Consider the following 23,022-nt stretch of genomic DNA (forward strand, 5'->3'; position numbering starts at 1 on the left):
AAAGGGCAGAGGAGGGGGAGAGTGGGCGGGGCCTCAGTCTGAGGCCTTCAGACAGGCATCGCCAGAAACAACCTGCGAAGGGGGCCCTCGGAGCACGTGGGCCTGAGGGAGGGCGGGGACGGGCTTGTAGGTGGTGCGGGCGAGCGGGGTTGTTTAGGTTACGTGTGTGTATTTATTTCATACACTACAGCAGTTGGGGGGAAATATTTCACAACGAAAGAGTATGCACAAAAACACAGGTGCAGAAGAATGTAGAGAGAGTGCAGCCTTCGTGAGAAAGTAGGGAATGGATTGGGAACGAAAATTTTCTGTGTAAATCTTTAATGTCTTCTCTGTATGGCTGTATTACCTATTTTTAAATTAAACGGATTTTTTAAGCGTGGGCGGTGGGATGTTTATCTTTCCACTCACACCTTGCCCTAATTCCCCTTCCATGCCCTATAACTGTTTCCCCTTTGTTCTTGAAGAGTTATTTCATACACAAATAGTGTGTGTGTGTGTTCTTGAACAGTTATTCCATACACAAATACAGTGTGTGTGTGTTGCACTCTCCAGATGAATTGGAATGATGCTTCTCTAAATTATAACTTACTGCTTGCTTTGTGCCTGACGTTATTCTAAACTCTTTACATGAGGATCATATTTAATTCTCATTATATGAGAAGAATTTCATGTCCATGAAGAAGACAGTAAGACTACTAGCACCTACATTTTTAAAAAATTATCCGCCGGGCGCGGTGGCTCACACGTGTAATCCCAGCACTTTGGGAGGCCGAGGCTGGCAGATCACGAGGTCAGGAGTCGAGACCAGCCTGATCAATATGGTGAATCCCCGTCTCTACTAAAAATACAAAAATTAGCCTGGCGTGGTGGTGTGCGCCTGTAATCCCAGAAACTCGGGAGGCTGAGGCAGGAGAATCGCTTGAACCCGGGAGGCAGAGGTTGCAGTTAGCCAAGGTCACACCACTCATCTATAGCCTGGGCAACAGAGAGACTCCGTCTAAAAAAAAAAAAACCCTTTCTTAGCTCCTGTTTGTTCTCCCAAAACCCATTTGTCTGTCTTAAAGAATCCTATTTGTTCTCATACAAACTTTCGTCACCTCTCCCTTTTGCCTACTCAGTTAGGCACATAAGCCACTAACTGGTTTTTTTCTTTCTTTGTTTTTTGTGTGGATTTTTTGTTTGTCGTTGTTTGTTTTGTTTTGTTTTTTGGTAGAGACGGTCTCACTCTGTTGCCCAGCCTGGTCTTGAACTCCTGGGATCAAGCAATCCTCCCACCTCAGCCTTTCAAAATGCTGGGATTACAGGCATCAACCACTGCACCCAGATATAAACCTCTAATTTTAACCATTTAGTAGGCTAGCTACTTATTTTGCTAGCTCCAGCATCCATGCAAATAATCCTTTTTCGAGAGTGTTCTATAAAAAGTGTAATTAGACCCTATTAGTTGATGGTGTTGTTGAGTTCTTATATGCCCATGCTGATTTTCTGTTCTGTTAATCTGTCTTTTGTCAGTTTAATTTGCAGGCCCTGGCTGGGCATGGTGGCTCACACCTGTAATCCCACCACTTTGAGAGGCTAAGGAGGAGGATCACTTGAGCCCAAGAGTTCAAGACCAGCCTGGGCAACATAGTGAGACCGCTATCTCTACAAAAATTTTTTGAAAATTGGCTGAACATGGTAGCGCATGCCTGTGGTTCCAGCTACTTCAGAGGCTGAGGTGGGAGGATCACTTGAGCTCAGGAAGCCGCAGCTGCAGTGAGCCATGATTCTGCCACTGCACTCAAGCCTGGGTGACAGAGTGAGACTCTGCCTCAAATAAATAGTGTTTTTGGAGGCCCCCATAAACTGAACAAAATATAATAAAGAGAAAGCTTTTCCTCCCCCAGTACTAGCTTCATAAAGAACTGGAAAGTGTTTCCTTCTGGTCTATTATCTGGAAGAGCTTATGCAGATTGGTGTTTGTTCTTTAGTTGGTAGAATTCTCTGCTGAAAGCTTCTCCAGTGAAACCCTTATTTGGAGCTCTCTTTTGGGGAATTTTTATTGCAAATTCAATTTCCTAATAGTCATAGTGCTACTCAAAGTATCTTTTTATTTAAGAGATGGGGTCTCGCTCTGTCAGCAGGTGATTCTTCCGCCTCAGCCTACCCAGTAGCTGGGACTATAGGCACATGCCACCACACCTAGCTAATTTTTGGTTTTTTTGGTAGAGATGGGGTCTAGCTATGTTGCCCAGGCTAGAAAGTATCTATTTAATATTGGGTGAGCTATGGTAGCTGTGCTCTTTTCTGGTATGTTGTATTTCATTTTTATTTGGCTCAATGTATTTTTTAAATTTCTCTTGTGACTTCCTCTCTAATGGATTATCTAGAAGTATATGGCTTAATTTTCAAGTCTTTGGAGATTTCTCTGTTATTGTGTTATTGATTTCTAGTTTGAGTCTATTATAGTCAGAGAACAAGCTATGATTCAATTCTCTTAAATGAGTTAAGATTTTGTTTAAATACTCCAGAATATGGTCTCTCTTAGCATATATTCCACAAACACTTGAAAGGCTCTGTTGTTGGGTGGAGCATCAATTCGGCCCTTTTAGCTGATGGTGTTAGTGAGTTCTTCTATGCCCTGCTGATTTGTCTAGTTGTTCTATTAATTTTTTAAGGAATTTTCTACAGAATCAGTCATTTCATCTGTGAACAAATAGTTTGATTTCTTCTGTCCCAGTCTATATACTTCCTATTTCCTTTTCCTGTCCTAATGCATTACATAGGACTTCCAGTAAGATATTGGATAGGAATGGAAAAAGGGGACATTTTTGCCTTCTTCCCAACTTTACAGCCAAAGTGTCCAGTCTCTCACCCTTAACTATGATGCTAGCTGTAGGATGTTGTTGCTCTTGCTGTTGTTGTTGCTGTTTGTTTGTTTTTAGAGACAGGGTCTTACTTCATCACCCAGGCTGAAGTACAGTGGTGTGATCATAGCTCACTGCAACCTTGAACTCCTGAGCTCAATTGATCCTCCTGCCTCAGCTTCTAGAGTAGCTGGGACTACAGGTGTGCACCACCATGCTTTGATAATTATTTTTAAATTTTTTCGTAGACATGGGGTCTGGTCATGTTGCTCAGGCTAGTCTTGAACTCCTGGCCTCAAGGGATCCTCCTGCCTATGCCTCCCAAAGTGCTGGGATTATAGGCGTGAACCACTGCGCCTGGCCTTTGTTTTGGCTTTGGTTTTTTAAGAGACAGGGTCTTGCTCTGTCACCCAGGCTAGAGTGCAATGATGTGATCACAGCTCACTGCAGCCTTAACCTTCTGGGCTCAAGCAATCTTCCCACCTCAGCCTCCCGAGAAGCTGGAACTATAGGTGTGTGTCATCCTGCCTAGCTAAATTTTTTTTAGTTTTGGTAGAGATGGAGTCTAACTGTGTTGCTCAGGCTGGTCCTGAACTCTTGGGCTCAAGCAATTCTCCTGCCCTGGCCTCCCAAAGGGGTGGGATTACAGGCATGAGCCATCACACCTGGCCTTATTCTATCAATTGTTAATAGAGGAGTCTCTAACTATCACTACAGATTTCTTTTTTTTTTTTTTTCAGACGGCATCTCACTCTGTCGCCAGGCTGGAGTGCAATGGCACAATATCTGGTCACTGCAACCTCCACCTCCTGGGTTCAAGCAATGCTTCTACCTCAGCCTCCCAAGTAGCTGGGACTACAGGCGTGCACCACCACGCCCAGCTAATTTTTGTGTTTTTAGTAGAGATGGGGTTTCACCATGTTGGCCAGGATGGTCTTGATCTCTTGACCTTGTAATCCGCCTGCCTCAGCCGCCCGCCTCAGCCTCCCAAAGTGCTGGGATTACAGGCGTGAGTCACAGCACCAGGCCATTGATTTATTTCCCCTCTCAGTTCTGTCAGTTTTTGTTTCACAAATTTGCAACTCTGTTGCTTGCTATATACACATTTAGTATTACTGTGTCTTCTTAGTGGATAGACTTTTTATGATTATATAATGTTCCTCTCTGTCACTCATCATTTTTTTCTACTGAAGTCTATTTTATGTGATATTTTTATAGCCACTCTTGCTTTCCTTTTATTATTTGCATTATATATGTTTCATCTTTTTTCAAATTTCAACCTGCCTATATCATTGCCTGTATCTTTTTATTTGAGGTGAATTTCTTCCAGATAGGATATAGTTGGATCTTTTTTGTAAAATTCACTCACCAATCTCTGTCTTTTAATTGGTATATTTAAACAATTTATATTTGATGTTATTATTGATATGTTAGCACTTAAGTCTGCCATTTTGGTTTTTTGCTGTTTGTTCTCTGTTTTTTATTTCTGTTTCCTTCCTGTGAACATTTTTAAGAATTCCACTTTGTCTACACTGTTTTTGAAAAGATCTCTTTGCATAGCTTTGTGGTTACTCTAAATGTTTTGTGTGTGTGTGTGTGTGTGTGTGTAGACAAATAGACAAAATTTATCACTGTCTACTGGTATTATCATTTTATTAGCTCGTGAAATATAGAAACTTTATTTCCCTATGTCCCTTTACTCTCCCCCATTAATAATATAATAGTTGAATGTTTCCTCTACATACAGTTATAACCGCATCAGACAATATTATAATTTTTGCTTCAGCAATCATAGTTTAGAAAACTCAGGAGAAGGAAAGTCTATTGAAGTTACCCGTATTTTTGCTTACTGTGTTCTTTCTTCCTTCCTGATGTTCCAAGATTTCCTTCTCTTATTTTTTCTTTCCCATTTAGAGAATTTTTTTTTGCCATTCTTTCAGGGTAGGTCTACTGCAACAAATTCTAATAGCTTTCCTTTATCTGCAAATGTCTTGATTTCTCCTTCGTTGCTGAAGTATATTTTCCCTGTGTATAGGATTCTGGGCTGACAGTTCTTCACATTCATCCTTTGAAAAATTTGTCACTTTTCTCTAAACTTCAGGGTTTTTAATGAGAAATCTTCTGTCAGTTATTTTTCCCTTACGGGTAAAGTCTTTTTTTTCCTCTGGCTGCTTTTGAGATTTTTTTTTTTCTTTAGTTTTCAGAAATTTAATTATATTGTGTCTTCACATGGACTTCTTTGAGTTTATTCTCAAAGAATAAACTTTTGGGGTTTGCTCACTCACCTTCTTAAATCTGTAGGTTTATGTGTCTTGCTAAATTTTGGGAGTCTTTGAACATTTTTTCTTTTTTATTTTATTATTTTCTTGGGGGGAGGAGATGGAATCTCACTCTATCGCCCAGGCTAAATGTAGTGGCACAATCACAGCTCACTTCAACCTCGGCCTCACAGGCTCAAGTGATCCTCCTACCTCAGCCTCCCAAGTAGCTGAGACCACAGGCATACACCACCATGCTTGGCTAATTTTTGTATTTCTTATAGAGGCGAGGTTTTACATGTTGCTCAGGCTGGTCTTGAACCCCTGGGCTCAAGTGATCCACCTGCCTCAGCCTCCCAAAGTGCTTGGACTATAGGCATGAGCCAAGGTGCCCAGCCTAAACATTTTTTCTTTGAGTGCATTTTCAACCTTTCCTTCTCTCTCTTCTCCTTCAGAAACTCTGATGACAATCATATTATATCTTTTGTTACAATCTCAGAGGTCCTTGGGGCTGTGTTTGTTTTTTACCCTATTTTCTCTCTGTTGTTCAGATTTATCATTTTTATTTTTCTGTCTTCCAGTTCGTTGATTCTTTCTTCTGTATTCTACATTCTGCCCAAATACTGAGTTTTTATTCTGTTCACTACATTTTTCAATTCCAAAATTTCCATTTGGTTTTTCATAGCTTCTATTTTATTGCCAAGACTTTGTTGTTGTTGTTGTTGTTTTTTTTGTTTTTTTTTTTTTTTGAGACGGAGTCTTGCTCTGTCGCCCAGGCTGGAGTGCAGTGGCGTGATCTCAGCTCACTGCAAGCTCCGCCTCCCGGGTTTACGCCATTCTCCTGTCTCAGCCTCCCAAGTAGCTGGGACTACAAACGCCCGCCACCTCGCCCAGCAATTTTTTTGTATTTTTTAGTAGAGACGGGGTTTCACCGTGTTAGCCAGGATGGTCTTGATCTCCTGACCTCATAATCCGCCCGTCTCGGCCTCCCAAAGTGCTGGGATTACAGGCTTGAGCCACCGCGCCCGGCCTTTCTGTTTCTTTGTTGAGACTTACTATTTCTTTCATTCATCTCAAGTATGTTCAGAATTGCTTGTGGAGGAATTCTTATCATGATTGCTTTAAAATCTTTGTAAGATAATTCTAACATCTCTGTCATCTTGGTATTGGCATCTGTCTTGGCCCACTCAGACTGCTATAACAAAATACCCAAAACTGGGTGGCTTATAATAATAGAAATTTACTTCTTACAGTTCTAGAGGCTGGGAAGTCCAAGATCCAGGGGCTAGCAGATTCAGTGTCTGCTAAGGACACATTTTCTGGTTCATAAATGACCATCTCTTCATTGTGTGGCAGAAGGGGCTAGGGGGCTCTGCAGGGCCTCTTTTAGAAGGTCACTAATCCCATTCATGAGCACTATCCCCTCATGACCAAATCACCTTCCAAAGGCCCTACCTCCTAATACCATCACTCTGGGGAGGTTAGGATTTCAATATAGAGATTTGGTGGGGGAAAGGGGGTATAAACATTCAGACTATACCAGCATCTATTGATTATCTTGTTTCATTCAGTTTGAGATCTTCCTGGTTCTTGGTATGACAAGTGATTTTCTATCAAAACCTGAACATTTCTGTATTATGCTATGAAACTCTGGATCTTATTTAAACCTTTTGTTTTAATTGGCTTCTTCTGATACTTCTCCAGCAAGAGGAGGAGGACACTGCCTTGTGACTTTCTGGTGGAAATATACGGCCAGGTTTCCCATTTGGCCTCTGTTGACACCCAAGCGTAGGGGCTTCTCTTTACTGCTGAATGGGGTTGGAAATCCAGGCTCCACATATGGTCTCCACCAACACCGTCATTACTGCTGACGTTATCAGTTGGCAGATTGAAAGCCCCAGCTTCTCTCCTGGCTTTCCCGACAGCATCATGGGAGGGGTGTTTTGGTGCATCAGCAAGCCTCATGAGGGTGGAAGTCTAGGCACCCCACTGGGACTTTGATGGTATATGTAAGGTAGGGGGCAGCACTGTTTTTTCTGTGTGTTTGGCTGGAGTAGAGCCATTATTGTCTAAAAGTTTTCTGTTTGGCCAGAGGTGACAAAAGAAGAAAAAAAAAATGAACAGTTTTCTGTCTTGCTAACCTGCTCCTTTCTTGGTCTTTTGGCTAAGGAGAACAGGCTTTTGTTGGGACATTTTTTTTTAGAGACAGGGTCTCACTCTATCACTCCTGGAGTGCAGTAGTGTGATCACCACTCACTGCAGCCTCAACCTCCTAGGCTCAAGTGATCCTATCACCTCAGCCTCCCAAGTAGCTGGGACTACCAGCATGCACCACCACGTCCTGATAACTTTTTTTTTTTTTTTTGAGATGGAGTTTTCCTCAACACCCAGGCTAGAGTGCAACAGCACAATCTCAGCTCACTGCAACCTCAGCCTCCCAGATTCAAGCAATTCTCCTGCCTCAGCCTCCCAAGTATCTGGGATTACAGGTGCCTGCCACCGCACCTGGCTAATTTCTGTATTTTTAGTAGATATGGAGTTTCACCCTATTGGCCAGGCTGGTCTTGAACTCCTGACCTCAAGTGATCCACCCGCTTCGGCCTACCAAAGTGCTGAGATTACAGGCGCCCACCACTGTGCCCGGCCTTATTTTTGTATTTTTAGTAGAGACAGGGTTTCACCATGTTGGCCAGGCTGGTCTCGAACTCCTGACCTCGAGTGATCTGCCTGCCTCAGCCTCCTGAAGTGCTGGGATTACAGGCGTGAGCCACCGTGCCCAGCCATGACCTCATCTTAATGTGATTCCATCCTCAAAGACTCTCCAAGTACAGTCTCATTCACACGTACCCATGTACCAGCGATTAGGACTTGAACAAATCTTTTGGAGGGTGACAGAATACATTCTGTCCCAGAATTCTGACTCAGTAATCAATGCCACAAATCTCTATTCCTGTTTCTAAGTGTGGTCTATGGAGTATTGGCCTCTTCTGGAAGCTTGATAGGAACACAGAACCTGGGCCACCTCAGACCTACTGAATCAGCACCTGCCTGGTCCCAAGGGCCCCAGGCAATCCACATGCTTATTCAAGTTTGAGAAGTCTTGGGTCACTACCCACCTGGGGGGATGTAAGGCAAGGCCAGGAACTCATGGAGGTGGAGTTGGTTGGGAAAACCTGAGAAAGGATTTCTCTAGAGATTTGTTTGCTGTCATTCCTTCCCGTATCCTCCTCTCTCCTTAGTAGCTATGAGACATGTCAAGATGTCACCTTCAGGAAGGAGGACAGTGTTCACACAAACACAGACACACACACACAAGGACACAGATGGCACCTTCAGGGAACCAGTGAATTTGGTTTACGTCCTCCGGAATTTGGGGGATACAGGGAACTGTACCTGGTTTATACACCGACATCTGTGAGGCCAGCCAGGAGGCCTGCCTGGCAGCAATGCAGAGTGCAATCCCATGGCAGTGGCAGACAAAAGACGTGGCCCTTCTTAAAGGATCAGGATGATAAAGTCCAGTTGGAAAGGCCCTTCCAGGAGGAGCCTCTGGACGCAGAGCTGACCTTGGCCGGCAAGCAGAAGCTCTGGCAGGCAGGCAGAGTCATAAGCGGCCGGCTAAGGGACACCTCAAAAGTGTGCTTGGAGAGAAGGTGCCAGCACCCTGGCATTTGCTGCCTCTGAAGCTCCCTGGCCACGTGGCACCTGCCAGCAAGGAGCCCCTTTCTGCTTTCTTTTTTTTTTTTGGTCTTTCCGGGATTAGAAAAGGCCAAAAAAAGAAACTGGGGTGTAGAGAGAAGGTGGAGCCAAGAACAAAGATGATGTGGACTGTCCTCCCCTTTGGGGATTTCTCTGCCTGAGACACAGCCAGGGAGAGGAGACATTTGATATTAGATTTTGAACACGTGGAACATGCTTCTGTTAATCAACATCTGAGGAGCCATCACAAGTGCGGAGCTCTCCCCAAGATTTCATCCTGGGGGGAGCAAGAACAAGCCCATGGAAAGGGGCACCCCTGAAAAAGAATCAAATTGCTCTTGCTCGCTCACTCCCGAAAATCCAGCCTAGCCATGAAAACACAATGGGGTAGGCCGGGTGTGGTGGCTCAAGCCTGTAATCCCAGCACTTTGGGAGGCCGAGACAGGTAGATCACGAGGTCAGGAGATCGAGACCATCCTGGCTAACACGGTGAAACCCCGTCTCTACTAAAAAATACAAAAACCTAGCCGGGCGAGGTGGCGGGCGCCTGTAGTCCCAGCTACTCGGGAGGCTGAGGCAGGAGAATGGCGTGAACCCGGGAGGCGGAGCTTGCAGTGAGCTGAGATCCGGCCACTGCACTCCAGCCTGGGTGACAGAGCGAGACTCCGTCTCAAAAAAAAAAAAAAAAAGAAAAGAAAAGAAAACACAATGGGAAGAGGGCACTTAACCGGAAGAGCTGACTTTGCTATAGCCTCAGGGATGCCCCCTTGGGGGTGACAGTGGAGCTGAACCGGAGGGTGCCGGGGTGAAGGAGGCGAAGGCTGTGAGTGAGGGAGGCAAGTGTCTGTCAGAGGAAGTGGGCTGGCCTCGCTTGGCACTCCCTCCCAGGGCCTCCACCTCAGGCCCACAGGCCACTCTTCAGGTACACACACCCTGGTGTGCCCTCAGGGCTTCCAGAGGCTGGTGCTATCCCCTGACACCAGCTGTGCTTGATCTGTCACTCTCGCCTCACCTCCCTGCTTCCTCGGCAATCCACTCCCCACCCTTCCTCTCCACTCAGTTACTCACTAGTGTAATAGTATTTGAAAGGTACAAACAGGTCGGGTGCGGTGGCTCACACCTGTAATCCCAGCACTTTGGGAGACTGAGGCGGGTAGATCGCTTAAGGTCTGGGGTTCGTGACCAGCCTGGCCAAAATGGCGAAACCTCGTTTCTACTAAAAATACAAAAATTAGCCAGGAGTAGTGGTGCGCACCTGCAGCCCTAGCTAGTTGGGACGCTGAGGTAGGAGAATCGCTTGAACCCAGGAGTCAGAGGTTGCAGTGAGTGAGCCGACATCGTGCCATTACACTCCAGCCTGGGCGACACAAGGCTCCCTCTCAAAAAAAAAAAGAAAAGAAAAGAAAAGAAAAGAAAAGAAAAGTGAGAGGTGACAGCCTGCTAGCAGCCCTAGCTCAATCTTGGCGCCTCCTCAGCCTCGGCGTCCGCTCTGGCCGCGCTGGAGGAGCCCTTCAGCCCGCCGCTGCACTGTGGCAGCCCCTCTCTGCGCTGTCCCAGCAGGCTCCCTCTGCTTGAGGGGAGGTGTAGAGGGAGAGGCGCAGGCGGGAACCAATCGGGGCTGCCTGCGGCGCCGGTGGGCCAGCGCGAGTTCTGGGTGGACGCAGGCTTGGCCAGCCCTGCACTGGAGCGGCAGTGAGGGGCTTAGCACCCGGGCTAGCAGCTGCGGAGGGTGTGCCAGGTTCCCCATCAGTGCCAGCCCACCCATGCTGTGCTCGAATTCTCGCCAGGCCTCAGGTGCCTCCCCCGGGTCAAGGCTAGGGACCTGCAGCCCACCATGCCCCGCCCTGGGCTCCCGTGCAGCCCCAGCCTCCCCAACCAGCGCAGCCCCCTGCTGGGTGGCGCAAGTTCCTATCCACCGCCCAAGGGCTGAGGAGTGCAGGCACGTGGCGCGGGACTGGCAGGCAGCTCTGCCTGTGCCCCCTGTGTTGGATCCACTAGGGGAAGCCAGCTGGGCTCCTGAGTCTGGTGGGGACTTGGAGAACTTTTACCTCTAGCTAAATAGTGTAAATACACCAATCAGCACTCTGTGTCTAGCTCAAGGTTTGTAAACACACCAATCGGCACTCTGTTAAAACGGACCAATTAGCTCTCTGTAAAATGGACCAATCAGTATGATGTGGGTGGGGTCAGATAAGTGAATAAAAGAAAGCTGTCCCAACCAGCAGTGGCAACTTGCTCAGGTCCCTTTCTATGTTGTGGAAGCTTTGTTCTTTTGCTGTTGCAATAAATCTTGCTTTTGCTCACTCTTTGGGTGTGCACCACCTTTATGAGCTGTAACACTCACCACAAAGGTTTGCAGCTTCACTCCTGAAGCCAGCAAGACCACAAACCCACCAGGAGGGATGAACAACTCCAGACGTGCCACCTTTAAGAGCTGTAACACCGCAAAGGTCTCCAGCTTCCCTCCTAAAGCCAGCGAGACCACAAACCCACCAGAAGGAAGAAACTCTGAACATGTCCGAACATCAGAAGGAACAAACTCTGGACACACCATCTTTAAGAACTGTAACACTCACCATGAGGGTCTGTGGCTTCATTCTTGAAGCCAGGGAGACCAAGAATCCACCAGTTCTGGACACAAAAGGTGTAAACAGCCACAGCCTCGCTTAAAACCCAAACAAAACCCCAGTTTCATACTTTGACACCACACAGAGCCATGGGACTCCAGCCTGCCCCCTGGCAGCTCTTCCCTCCTACGCTGGGCTCCAATCCCACTGCCAGGTCCTTCTTTCTATACCTAGGAACACATGTGTAGGCCTGCCTGATCCAGTAGATGGCAGGGCCTCAGTTCTCCAGAGCCTGCTCCTTAGCCTTCCGGCTTCGCTGCCAACGCCACCTCCTAAAGGGGACCCTCCTGCGTCACCCAGTGTGCCTCTCCCCCATGAGGCTCTTCCATCTCTCAAAGCAGCCATGCTGCCCCGGGCTGTAAGTTCTCTAAGGGTCGCCACAGAGGAGGGGCTCACACACTAGTGAGAGAAAGAATAACCAAATTAGGGCTGGGCACGGTGGCTCACGCCTGTTATCCCAGCACTTTGGGAGGTTGAGGCGGGTAGGTCACCTGAGGTCAGAACTTCGAGACCAGCCTGACCAACATGGTGAAACCCCATTTCTACTAAAAATAAGCCAGTGGGGGTGGTGCGGCCGCCAGTAATCCCAGCTACTCGGGAGACTGAGGCAGGAGAATCACTTGAACTCTGAAGGCATAAGTTGCAGTGAGCTCAGATTGAGCCATTTCACTGCAGCTGGGGCAACCAGAGCGAAACTCTGTCTCGAAAATAATAATAAGCAAATTGAAGAATGTGAGCAGCATCTCGGGCACAGGTACTGTTTCGTAATTTTAGACTGCCTTTGTAAGTAGGCGTGAAGGTAATTGTTTCAGGCACTCTTAAGCCAAGCCAATCGGCGCCCCTACAGCGGAGGGCGCGGAATCTCTCCCCAGCCCAGCCCCAGACCCCACTCCCCCACTTCCCCGGGTCCCCTCTGCCCCCGCACCGCTCTGTCCACCCCCGACCCGTCTCCACCCCCACCCCCGTCCCCACCTCACCCCAGTCCCGCCCCGTTCCCCACCCCCGCCTCGGCGCAACTCACGCCCGGTGCCGCGCCTCCGCGCGACTCATGCCTCTCCCCGCCCCTCGTCAGGCCTCGTGCCCCGCCCTCGCACCGCGGCACAATTTATGCCGCGCCCCGCGCCCCGCGCCCCGCGCCTCGTGCCCCATCCCGGCTTCTCCATGCTACTCCTGCTCCAACCCCGCGCGCGACTCATGGACCTCCCCACCCCTCGCCACGCCTCGCCTCCGCGCTTCGCCACGCCCCGCCACGCCCCACCACGCCCCTGTCCTGCCTCTACTTCCGCCTCAGGGGAGCTGGGAGCCCGTCGTTTCCGGGAGAGCCGCGTGGAGTTAGTGTTGGCCGCTTTTGGCATGGCGGCTTTTTCTGGCCCAGCTGGGCCCATCCTGTCGCTTAACCCGCAGGAAGATGCCGAGTTTCAAAAGGAGGTGGCGCAGGTTCGCAAGCGCATCACCCAGGTGAGCAGGCACCCTGGTCCAGGCTGCGAGCGGGGGCGACGGACAGGGTCTAGGGGGTATCTGGGGTTGCGCGGTTCCCCGCCCGGACTCCCCTTGCCTTTGCGCACGCCTTCATTACTGCCAGAGTATCCCTAGCGGATTTGACCGAATCAGGGACCCACCTCTTAAGCTTGCAGGCCACGGTTTCTGAGACTAAAGGGTTTACGCTGGTCAGTAAATGGTGGAGAGGTTTGGCCGCTGAGGCCTTGGGGCCTTCATGTGGAGGGTAAGGGGGAAGTATTGGGGTGACGGAAGCCGTGGAGGGAACCAGCTGGAGGGAATAGGTTCCCATACCACAGGTTATCTCCGGGTTAGACCTGTCGCGCTTCCGCGTTTCCCCCGAAAATGGGGGCCCCAGACTTAACACATTCGGGAGGTTTGTATGCCGGGTTGGTGATCCGGGAGTTAACTAGAGTAGTTGCCAGGTTCCACTTGCTGATTAGGGCCCCTGACGTCGCTTATACTTTCTGTGGTTTTTAGCATAAAATACACAGGAAAACTTAGAAGTTCTTGTTACAGAGGTAAGGGTATGATGGTTGAGACGCTGAAAGGCTGATCTGTATTGTGAGAGTTAAGCGTCTCGAAAATTTTTCGATGAAGTGCGAGTAAACAGCAATATGCATACAAAATTGAAGGCTATATTTATGTAGAGTTCTCTGGGCAGAAGATCTAAAATGGCTTGTTCAGAGATGTCCTTACTTACCGTTGATTGACATAGTTATTGAGCACTAATATTATACTGGGTGCTGGGATGCCAGGCTGGAAAGATAGTTGATTACTGCTTGACCATGGCCTTTGTGGGGAGAGAGACACTAAACAGCCACTTCTTTAATTACTGCTGTGGTAAGTGGAAATGCAGAGTAGGTTCTTGGGCCTAGGGCTAGGGGTTTTGTAGTTTTGTTACAATGTGATTTTCTTATTTTAAAAAATATTTAATTTACCTGGTCTTTATGTCTTCAGCGGAAAAAACAAGAACAACTTACTTCTGGAGTAGTCTATGTGGGCCACCTACCTAACCTACTTAACGAAACCCAGATCTTTTCGTATTTCTCCCAGTTTGGCACTGTGACACGGTTCAGACTGTCCAGAAGTAAAAGGGTAAGATTTTTAAAGTTGGATTTGGTGTTTTGTTTTTCAAATGTGTGTGATTCTTGACATTAAAGAGCACGTTCACATACACATTATTGCTTATCAGATTTCATTCCAAAAAGAAGAGTGGAGGTTTAGAATCTGAAACATAGAATCCTGGCACATAAACTTTGGTTGTAGCCATAGGCACCTATTTGATTTAGCATCTAGGGGATAGGGTGTGCATCCATCATCTGTTAGTTGTCCTAAAGATACAGATTATAGGTAGAATTGAGGTCCCTTTTGTACCCTTCTCAGTGTTCTTCACTTTCTCCTTTAATTAGGGAATTAAATTCACAAATTCCGTTTTCTTTTTTTTGAGACAGAGGCTTGCACTGTCACCCGGGCCGGAGTGCAGTGGTGCGGTCTCAGCTCACTGCAACCTCCGCCTCCCAGGTTCAAGCAATTCTCCTTGCCTCACCCTCCCAAGTAGCTGGGATTACAGGCACCTGCCACCACACCTGGCTACATGTTTTTTGTTTTTAGTAGAGACGGGGTTTCATTAGTTGGCCAGGCTGTTCTCGAACTCCTGACCTTGTGATCCTCCCACCTCAGCCACCCAAAGTGCTGGCATTACAGGCGTGAGCCATCGCTCCTGGCCACAAATTCAGTTTTCAATGCTATATATGTTTATAAGTTTTTACTGTCTCTCTATATATATGTGCTACAACACGTGTGTACATATATATATGTACATATAGTAGTATTTTAAAATTATATTATTTCTATCATTCTTCAGCTGAATTTTTTTACTCAATAATCTGAGCTTTATCCGTGTAACTCTAGTGCCTTTGTTATCATCATTGCTTGTTACTTAGGTAACTAAAGTTTATCCATGCTCCTATTGAACTTTAGGTTTTGTTTTGGGTTTTTTTTTTTTTTTTTCTTGAGACATTCTCACTCTTGTCACCGGGCAGCTGTAGTGCAGTGGGACGATCTCAGCTCACTGCAACCTCCGCCTCCCAGATTCAAGTGATTCTCCTGCCTCATCCTCCTAAGTGGCTGAGATTACAGGTACTGGCCACTGCACCTGGCTAATTTTTATATTTTCAGTAGAAACCGTGTTTCACCATGTTTTGGCCAGGCTGGTCTCAAACTCCTGACCTCAGGTGATCCGCCCACCTCGGCCTCCGAAGGTGCTGGAATTACAAGTGTGAGCGAGCCACTGTGCCTAGCCTGAACATTAGGTTTTTTACTATTTTTAACTCTTTACATGAAGCTGCTAGGAACAATCTTTGTGCAGGTATAAGCAGATTTTTCTAAAAGAGCATTTTGCAGACTGGCTCACAATAAGAAGTAAGTTTTTACCATCACAGAGAAGATGAGGGTTTTCAAAAAAAGTTTTATAGCACAAACCAGCACACATACACATGCATGTAAGCATAACTGAAATAAAAGCTAAATGAGACAATATTTAAACTTGTTTTGTGTGATTCGCTGATTTTCTGTTTCATTCTATTCAGGGTTTTTTTTGGTTGTTTTGTTTTGTTTGAGACAGAGTCTCGCTCTGTTGCCCGGGCTGGAGTGCAGTGGCACAGTTCCTCAGCTGACTGTGACCTCTGCCTCCCAGGTTCAAGCGATTCTCCTGCCCTCCTCCAGACTAGCTGGGATTATAGGTGCCCGCCATCATGCCTGGCTACCTTTTTTTTTTTTTTTTTTGAGACAGTCTCGCTCTGTCACCCAGGCTGGAGTGCAGTGGCGGGATCTCGGCTCACTGCAAGCTCTGCCTCCCGGGTTCACGCCATTCTCCTGCCTCAGCCTCCTGAGTAGTTGGAACCACAGGCGCCCACCACCACACCTGGCTAATTTTTTTTTCTTTTTCTTTTTTTGTATTTTTTTAGTAGAGAGGGGGTTTCACTGTGTTAGCCAGGATGGTCTCGATCTCCTGACCTCATGATCCTCCCACCTTGGCCTCCCAAAGTGCTGGGGTTACAAGCGTGAGCCACCGTGCTGGCCGTTCCTCACCACCCCCCACCGAAACGGAGTCTCACTCTGTTGCCCAGGCTGGAGTGCAGTGGCGCGATCTTGGCTCACTGTGCCCTCAGCCTCTCGGGTTCAAGCGAATCTCCTGCCTCAGTCTCCTGAATAGCTGGGATTATAGGCGCATGCCACCACCCCTGGCTAATTTTTGTATATTTAGTAGGGATGGGGTTTCACCATATTGGTCAGGATGGTTTCGAACTCCCGACCTCAGGTGATCCTCCTGCCTCAGCCTCCCAAAGTGCGGGGATTACAGATGTGAGCCACTGTGCCCGGTCTAATTTTTGTATTTTAGTAGAGACAGGGTTTCACCATTTTGGCCAGGCTGGTCTCTAACTCCTGACCTCAGATGATCCACCCACCTCGGCCTCACAGAGTGCTGGGATTATAGGCATGAGCCACCTTGCTTGGCCTAGTTTTTCTTTTTTGAGATGGAATCTTGCTCTGTCGCCCAGGCTGGAGTGCAGTAGCACGATCTCAGCTCACTACAGCCTCCACCTCTCGGGTTCAAGCGATTCTCCCGGCTCAGCGTCCCGAGTAGCTGGGATTACAGGTGCGTGTCACCATGCCCAGCTAATTTTTTGTATCTTTAGTAGAGATAGTGTTTCACCATGTTGGCCAGGCTGGTCTCGAACCCCGGACCTCGAGATCCACCCGCCTCGGCCTCCCAAAGTGAATTTTTTGTATTTTTAGGAGAGATGGGGTTTCACCATGTTGACCAGGCTGGTCTTGAACTCCTGACCTCAGGTGATCCACCCTCCTCAACCTCCCAAAGTGCTAGGATTACAGGCGTGAGTCACCACGCCTGGCCTTCCCCTCCCTTTTGAGTGTTGAGATTATAAATGGATTTTGAGGGATTTAAATTTTTCCAAGAATCCGCCTGTTGAAGACAATTAAGCTGAGACTCAGTTGTGGAAGTGTCCAAGTTGCTTGTTACTGACACAACTGGTGCTAGAAATGAGCCTCCTGATTCCCACTGTTAAGCCATGTGGCTTTTAAGTTGAAGACTTTTTTTTATACCATGGGGTGTTGTTACTGAATAAATTCCAGCCATAGGAACTGTGTATTTATCACATGTAACCAAACTCCCAGGAATACCACAAAATCAGCTGTGCGTCCAGATTCTTGCATCTTTTCTTTTTCCCATAACAGTCCCCAGAATATGTGAATTGAAGTTAGAATTAAGCGTGTGGTAATATTTGATAAGGGGCTAATATACATTATTTAAAATAATGGCATTTTAGGAATTTGATGATGCATTCAAATTTGATTGTTCTACTTTTTGTGGCGACTTCTCTGTTGCAGACTGGAAATAGCAAAGGCTATGCATTTGTGGAGTTTGAGTCTGAGGATGTTGCCAAGATAGTTGCTGAAACAATGAACAACTACCTGTTTGGTGAAAGACTCCTGGAGTGTAAGTGCCCCTGTCTTACTGCAGGGTTGCCTGGTGCCTGCTGCTGGTGGGTGACTGTGGTGGGAAGGGCGGTGTGCCCAGCTGCTTGGATGTACCACTTCATCTCTGGGATGACTCTTACAGAATGGTGCAAGGACTTCAGTGTATGTTGCAGGCAGATTCTAATTGGAATTTTAAAATCTCCCAGCCTGAGAGCTGTTTTTACCCTAAATGGAACCGGACAAGTTACCTTGGGGACACACGGGAGGAGCAGCTAACCATCCTTATGGGCTGTGAAAGGCTTCTCTGAGGAAGTAGCATTGACATTGAAACCTGAAGACTAAACAGGAGCGAGCCAGGTGAAGGGGACGGGAGTGAAGACAGACTGTTCCTGGCTGAGGAACAGTGAATGCCAAACCAAAGGTGCCTAACCATTCAGCTGTGAGAGAATGTGAGGAAAAGTAGCAAGAGATGAGGGAGCAGGAAGAAGCTTCAGGTCAGGTTACCGAGGGCCTTCTAAGTCAGCCAGTTCAGAATTTATCATGAGGGCAGTGGGGATGGCATCAAAAGTCAGGAATCGCATTGCAAAATCTGTCTAAATGGCAGTGGCTGCAGCGCTTCCACACGAGAGAAGCCAGAGGGAGCGGAGGAGTGATAGCACCAGATGAGTAGTTTGTCCTGCAGAAAGCAGCCAGTGCAGGTTCGTCCTACAGAAAGGAGCTAGCGCAGTCCCTACCCTGCAGAAAGGAGCCAGCGCAGCCCCTACCCTGCAGTCCATAGGGTGCAGAGAGCATCCCTGTCCAGATCCTGCTGCCCTTGGGAGCCAAAGTGAAGTTTGTGGCCTCCCTGTGCCCATGGTGGCATGTGGCCGTCTTAGGTACCCAAGTTCACAGCTGATGAGGCTGACCCGGTAGTGTCTCTCTATTCACTTCCCATTGCTGTGAGAGAAGCTGGGATTACAGATGTGAGCCACTGTACCCAGCCACATCGTTTTGTTATGTGAGGAATGGCACTGGGGAGATTCTAAAGTTAGCATTAAAATCTCTTTCCTACCATTTGGTTGAAACCTTTTATGTTTTTTTCTTTTTAAAAATAGGTCATTTTATGCCACCTGAAAAAGTACATAAAGAACTCTTTAAAGACTGGAATATTCCATTTAAGCAGCCATCACATCCATCAGTGAAACGGTATAATCGGAATCGGACACTAACACAAAAGCTACGGATGGAGGAGCGATTTAAAAAGAAAGAAAGATTACTCAGGAAGAAATTAGCTAAAAAAGGAATTGATTATGATTTTCCTTCCTTGGTAAATATTCATGAAATCTTTTTTGTGGTTTGTTGTGGGGAGGGAAGGGGGCAACTTTGTACCTTGTAAAGGACCTAGCCTAGTGCTTATCACAGTCTTGGCTCACTGCAACCTCCACATCCTGGGTTCAAGCAATTCTCCTGCCTCTAGCCTCCCAAGTAGCTGGGATTACAGGTGCACACCACCATGCCTGGCTAATTTTTGCATTTTGAGTAGAGACAGGGTTTCTCCACGTTGGCCAGGCTGGTCTCGAACTCCTGACCTCAGGTGATCCACCCACCTCAGCCTCCCAAAGGGTTGGGATTATAGGCGTGAGCCACTGTGCCCAGCCAGTTTTTTGACTAAACTTTTTTTTTCCTTTTTTTTTTTTTTTTTCTTTGTGAGACAGAGTGTTGCTCTATTGCCCAGGCTGGAGTGCAGTGGCACAATCTCAGCTCACTGCAACCTCCACCTCCCAGGTTCAATCAATTCTCCTGCTTCACCCTCACGAGTAGCTGAGATTACAGGTGCGCGCCACCACACCTGGCTAATTTTTTGTATTTTTAGTAGAAATGGGATTTCACCATGTTGGTCAGTCAGGTCTTGAACTCTTGACCTCAGGTGATCCGTCCACCTCGCCTCCATAAGTGCTGGGATTACAGGTGTGAGCCACCATGCCTGGCCTGACTAAATTTTTGAAACATTCTATTGTAGGTTCTTCCTAAAACATTATGAGACCAGATTCTGTTATTTCCATTGTACAGAAGAGGAGAGTTGTTTTTTGTTGTTGTTGTTTGAAACAGAGTCTCTGTTGCCCAGGCTGGAGTGTAGTGGCACAATCTCGGCTCACCGCAAACTCCTCCCAGGTTCAAGTGATTCGCCTGTCTCAGCCTCCCAAGTGGCTGGAATTACAGGCGCCCAGCTACTTTTTGCATTTTTAGTAGAGACAGGATTTCACCATGTTGGCCAGGCTGGTCTCGAACTCCCGACCTCGGGTGATCCACCCGCCTTGGTCTCCTAAAGTGCTAGGATTACAGGAGTGAGCCACTGTGCCCGACTAGAAGAGGAAACTTCTTTTAAGGAGATAATCTGATTTGTTTAACTTACATAATCTGTTTTATAAGTTACTGAAGTAAACCCACTATTTAACTGAAAACTATAATACTCTTAGATTGCCATTTATTAGCCAGCTGAGGTAGTGTGTGCCTGTAGTCCTTGCTATTCAGAAGGCTGAGGCAAGAGGATCTCCTGAGCCTAGGATTTAAAGTTTGCAGTGAACTGTGATTGTACCATTGCACTCCAGCCTCAGCAATAGAGCAAGACCATATCTTTAAAAAAAGAAAAAGATTGTCATTCAGAGGTAACACTGCCAGAATTAAGTCTTTGGTTTGCTGCATGCTATAAGTAAATACCAAAACACTGAACCTTTCGTCCATCTGTCACAGTAATGAGAGCTGTGTCTTTTATTATAGATCAAGAATGAAGCTCATTATGGTATGGCTAGTATAATTAAAGGTCTTATTCTTTTCTTTTTTTTTTTTTGAGACAGTCTCCCTCTGTTGCCCAGGCTGGAGTGCAGTGGCGCTATCTCGGCTCACTGCAACCTCCGCCTCCCGGGTTCAAGCGATTCTCCTGCCTCAGCCCCCTGAGTAGCTGGGACTACAGGTGCACATCACCACATCCAGCTAATTTTTTGTATTTTTTTAGTAGAGATGGGGTTTCACCATGTTAGCCACGCTGGTCTCGGGCTCCTGACCTCATGATCCACCCACCTCGGCCTCCCAAAGTGCTGGGATTATAGGTGTGAGCCACTGGGCCAGCCAATTTACTAGGTTTTTAACCTTATCCAGAAACTGGATGACTGTGTTATTCTCCTTTGGCTCAATTCTCGGTGGTTAACTTTTTGCCCAAATTCCAAATATTGTCTTTAATAGTATTAGAACATTTCGCCAAGGCCTTAGGCCCTGGTACTCTCGTGAACCATTTGGGAACTGAGACAGTAAAACTTGGTAAGAGGCACGCAAGCACTGCTTTTCCCGTACCCTGTTTGTGACTTAGTGGAGGTGGGGTGGCCTGCCTTTGCACGTTCTTGTTGCTTCCGCCCTCCCAAATTCAGAATTCTGTGAATCAGTGAGCTCCAGGTGTTGGCCTTCCCTTCAGCCTCTGCAGCTCTGTCAGTTCCTCTTCCGGGTTTTCCCTAGTTTTGCCCTTTACTTGAGACAATTCACTATATTTATGAGTTTTGATTTTTAAATTGAAATGTTCTGTCATTTAGGGAGGATTTCCTGATAATATATATGAGGATCTAATGCTAAGTTTAGAAAGAAAAGATATGAGATTGTCAATTTATAACTTCTTTATTAAAGATTTTGCAGAAAACGGAAAGTATTTCAAAAACTAATCGTCAGACGTCTACAAAAGGCCAGGTAAAATGTTTTTCTCATTTTACATGCAAGATATTAGAGAAAGATAAGTAGGAAAACATTGAAGACTACCATAGCTGATCAATATTCAAATTGATGTCTTTTAAAATTTATTTTAAGGTTTTACGTAAGAAGAAGAAAAAAGTTTTAGGTACTCGTGACACTCCTGAGAAGACTGTGGATAGCCAGGTAAAATGGTTTTCAATATTCTGGGCACCAGATATTATAGAAATAATTTGAAGGAGGAAAAGTAGTTTCTGCTACTCTCATTTTAAGATTTCAAATTAAATATTGTGACATTTGGTAGATCTTTATTGTTGATTTAGCAATTTTCTGCCTAAAACCTTGTAATGGAACATGGTATATTTGTTGTGAATTTCTGTACTAAGTTGATAAGCATCTGAGTTCTTTATTCTTTGCAATAGTATCACCAAAAGATGGAAACAGACCTAAAATAATGGGGCACAACTTGTAAAAATAGAGAAGAGGTGATATTTTTAGGTTAAGTCATAATCTTGGTCTACATTTCTGTATTACAATCTTTACTTGTTGAATCCAGGGCCCCACACCAGTTTGTACACCAACATTTTTGGAGAGGAGAAAATCTGAAGTGGCTGAACTGAATGATGATGATAAAGATAATGAAATAGTTTTCAAACAGCCCATATCATGTGTAAAAGAAGAAATACAAGAGACTCAAACACCTACACATTCACGGAAAAAAAGACGACGAAAAAGCAATCAGTGATTTTCAATGTATTATATTTCTTCTGAAAAATATAATATTTTTATGAGAGTGGACTTTGTACTTTACTAGGTGCAATGAATTGCAACCTTTGACAAGATTTTCAGAGGAAAAATACACTGTTTGATCAAGTTAAGAAAAGCAATCTGTAATTTTGGATTGCCTGCCCTTGTCTGAAATACAGAGGTGCATACCAGCTTGCATTGGGTTGGCTGACACTGCCTCTTTGTCCTGGCCTCTAGTTTTCTTTTGATGTTTCATAGCTATCCTTAGTTTACTCTGCCTGGATAGAACGTTGACCGCTAACTGCAGGTTTAAGTACTAAACTGCAGCCTTTTCCGTCACTGGCATTTAAAGACCACCAATCTTGTTTGTCCACCTACATGGCTTGTCAGGGACATTTAACTCATGGGGATGCTTTAGATTTCTTTTTTTTTGTTGAGACAGAGTCTCGCTTTGTCACCCAGACTGGAGTGCAGTGGCCGGATCTCAGCTCACTGCAAGCTCCGCCTCCGGGTTCACGCCGTTCTCCTGCCTCAGCCTCCCGAGTAGCTGGAACTACAGGCGCCCGCCACCTCGCCCGGCTAGGTTTTTTTGTATTTTTTAGTAGAGACGGGGTTTCACCGTGTTAGCCAGGATGGTCTCGATCTCCTGACCTTGTGATCCGCCCGTCTCAGCCTCCCAAAGTGCTGGGATTATAGGCTTGAGCCACCGCGCCCGGCCGATGCTTTAGATTTCAACATGACATGGTTAAAGCTGGAAGTTTAATTCTATGTAGAGTGAGAAGGCAGTTCCAGTGTTAACACAGATTTGTTTTTGTGTTCAGATTTTAATCGAGATTCAAAAATGACTCATTTTTACCGATAATGTTAACGTTAGTTTTGGTTGTGCTAGCATGGATTAATAACCACCATTTAACCATTATACCAGTGTCATCAGTGAGGAATTGTATTTCAAGATTCAAACAATAACCAGCAATTAAACTTTTTTTCTACGATTTATTTGTTTGCGAGTAGGACTTGGGAGTCATTGGAGGGGAAAAAAAAGTAAATTTTCCCCTTCATTAGCGAATTCAGATTCATTAAAAACATTGCTTTCAGATGTCATAGCTCATGCCTGTTATCCCATCTCTTTGG

At 46.3% G+C, this 23,022-nt stretch overlaps 1 protein-coding gene across 1 annotated transcript; it reads left to right on the plus strand.

Moving 5' to 3' along the window:
• The first annotated feature begins 12,702 nt into the window (after positions 1-12,702).
• Positions 12,703-22,089, plus strand: NIFK (nucleolar protein interacting with the FHA domain of MKI67). The gene is made up of 7 exons (XM_007964650.3): positions 12,703-12,891; positions 13,891-14,028; positions 17,344-17,452; positions 18,528-18,739; positions 21,085-21,144; positions 21,262-21,330; positions 21,701-22,089. The coding sequence occupies exons 1-7, from the start codon at positions 12,787-12,789 to the stop codon at positions 21,887-21,889; spliced, it is 882 nt and encodes a 293-aa protein (XP_007962841.2). The 5' UTR covers positions 12,703-12,786; the 3' UTR covers positions 21,890-22,089.
• The last annotated feature ends 933 nt before the right edge of the window (positions 22,090-23,022 follow it).

The sequence above is a fragment of the Chlorocebus sabaeus genome, chromosome 10, assembly GCF_047675955.1.
Source record: "Chlorocebus sabaeus isolate Y175 chromosome 10, mChlSab1.0.hap1, whole genome shotgun sequence".
NCBI classification, from domain to species: domain Eukaryota; kingdom Metazoa; phylum Chordata; class Mammalia; order Primates; family Cercopithecidae; genus Chlorocebus; species Chlorocebus sabaeus.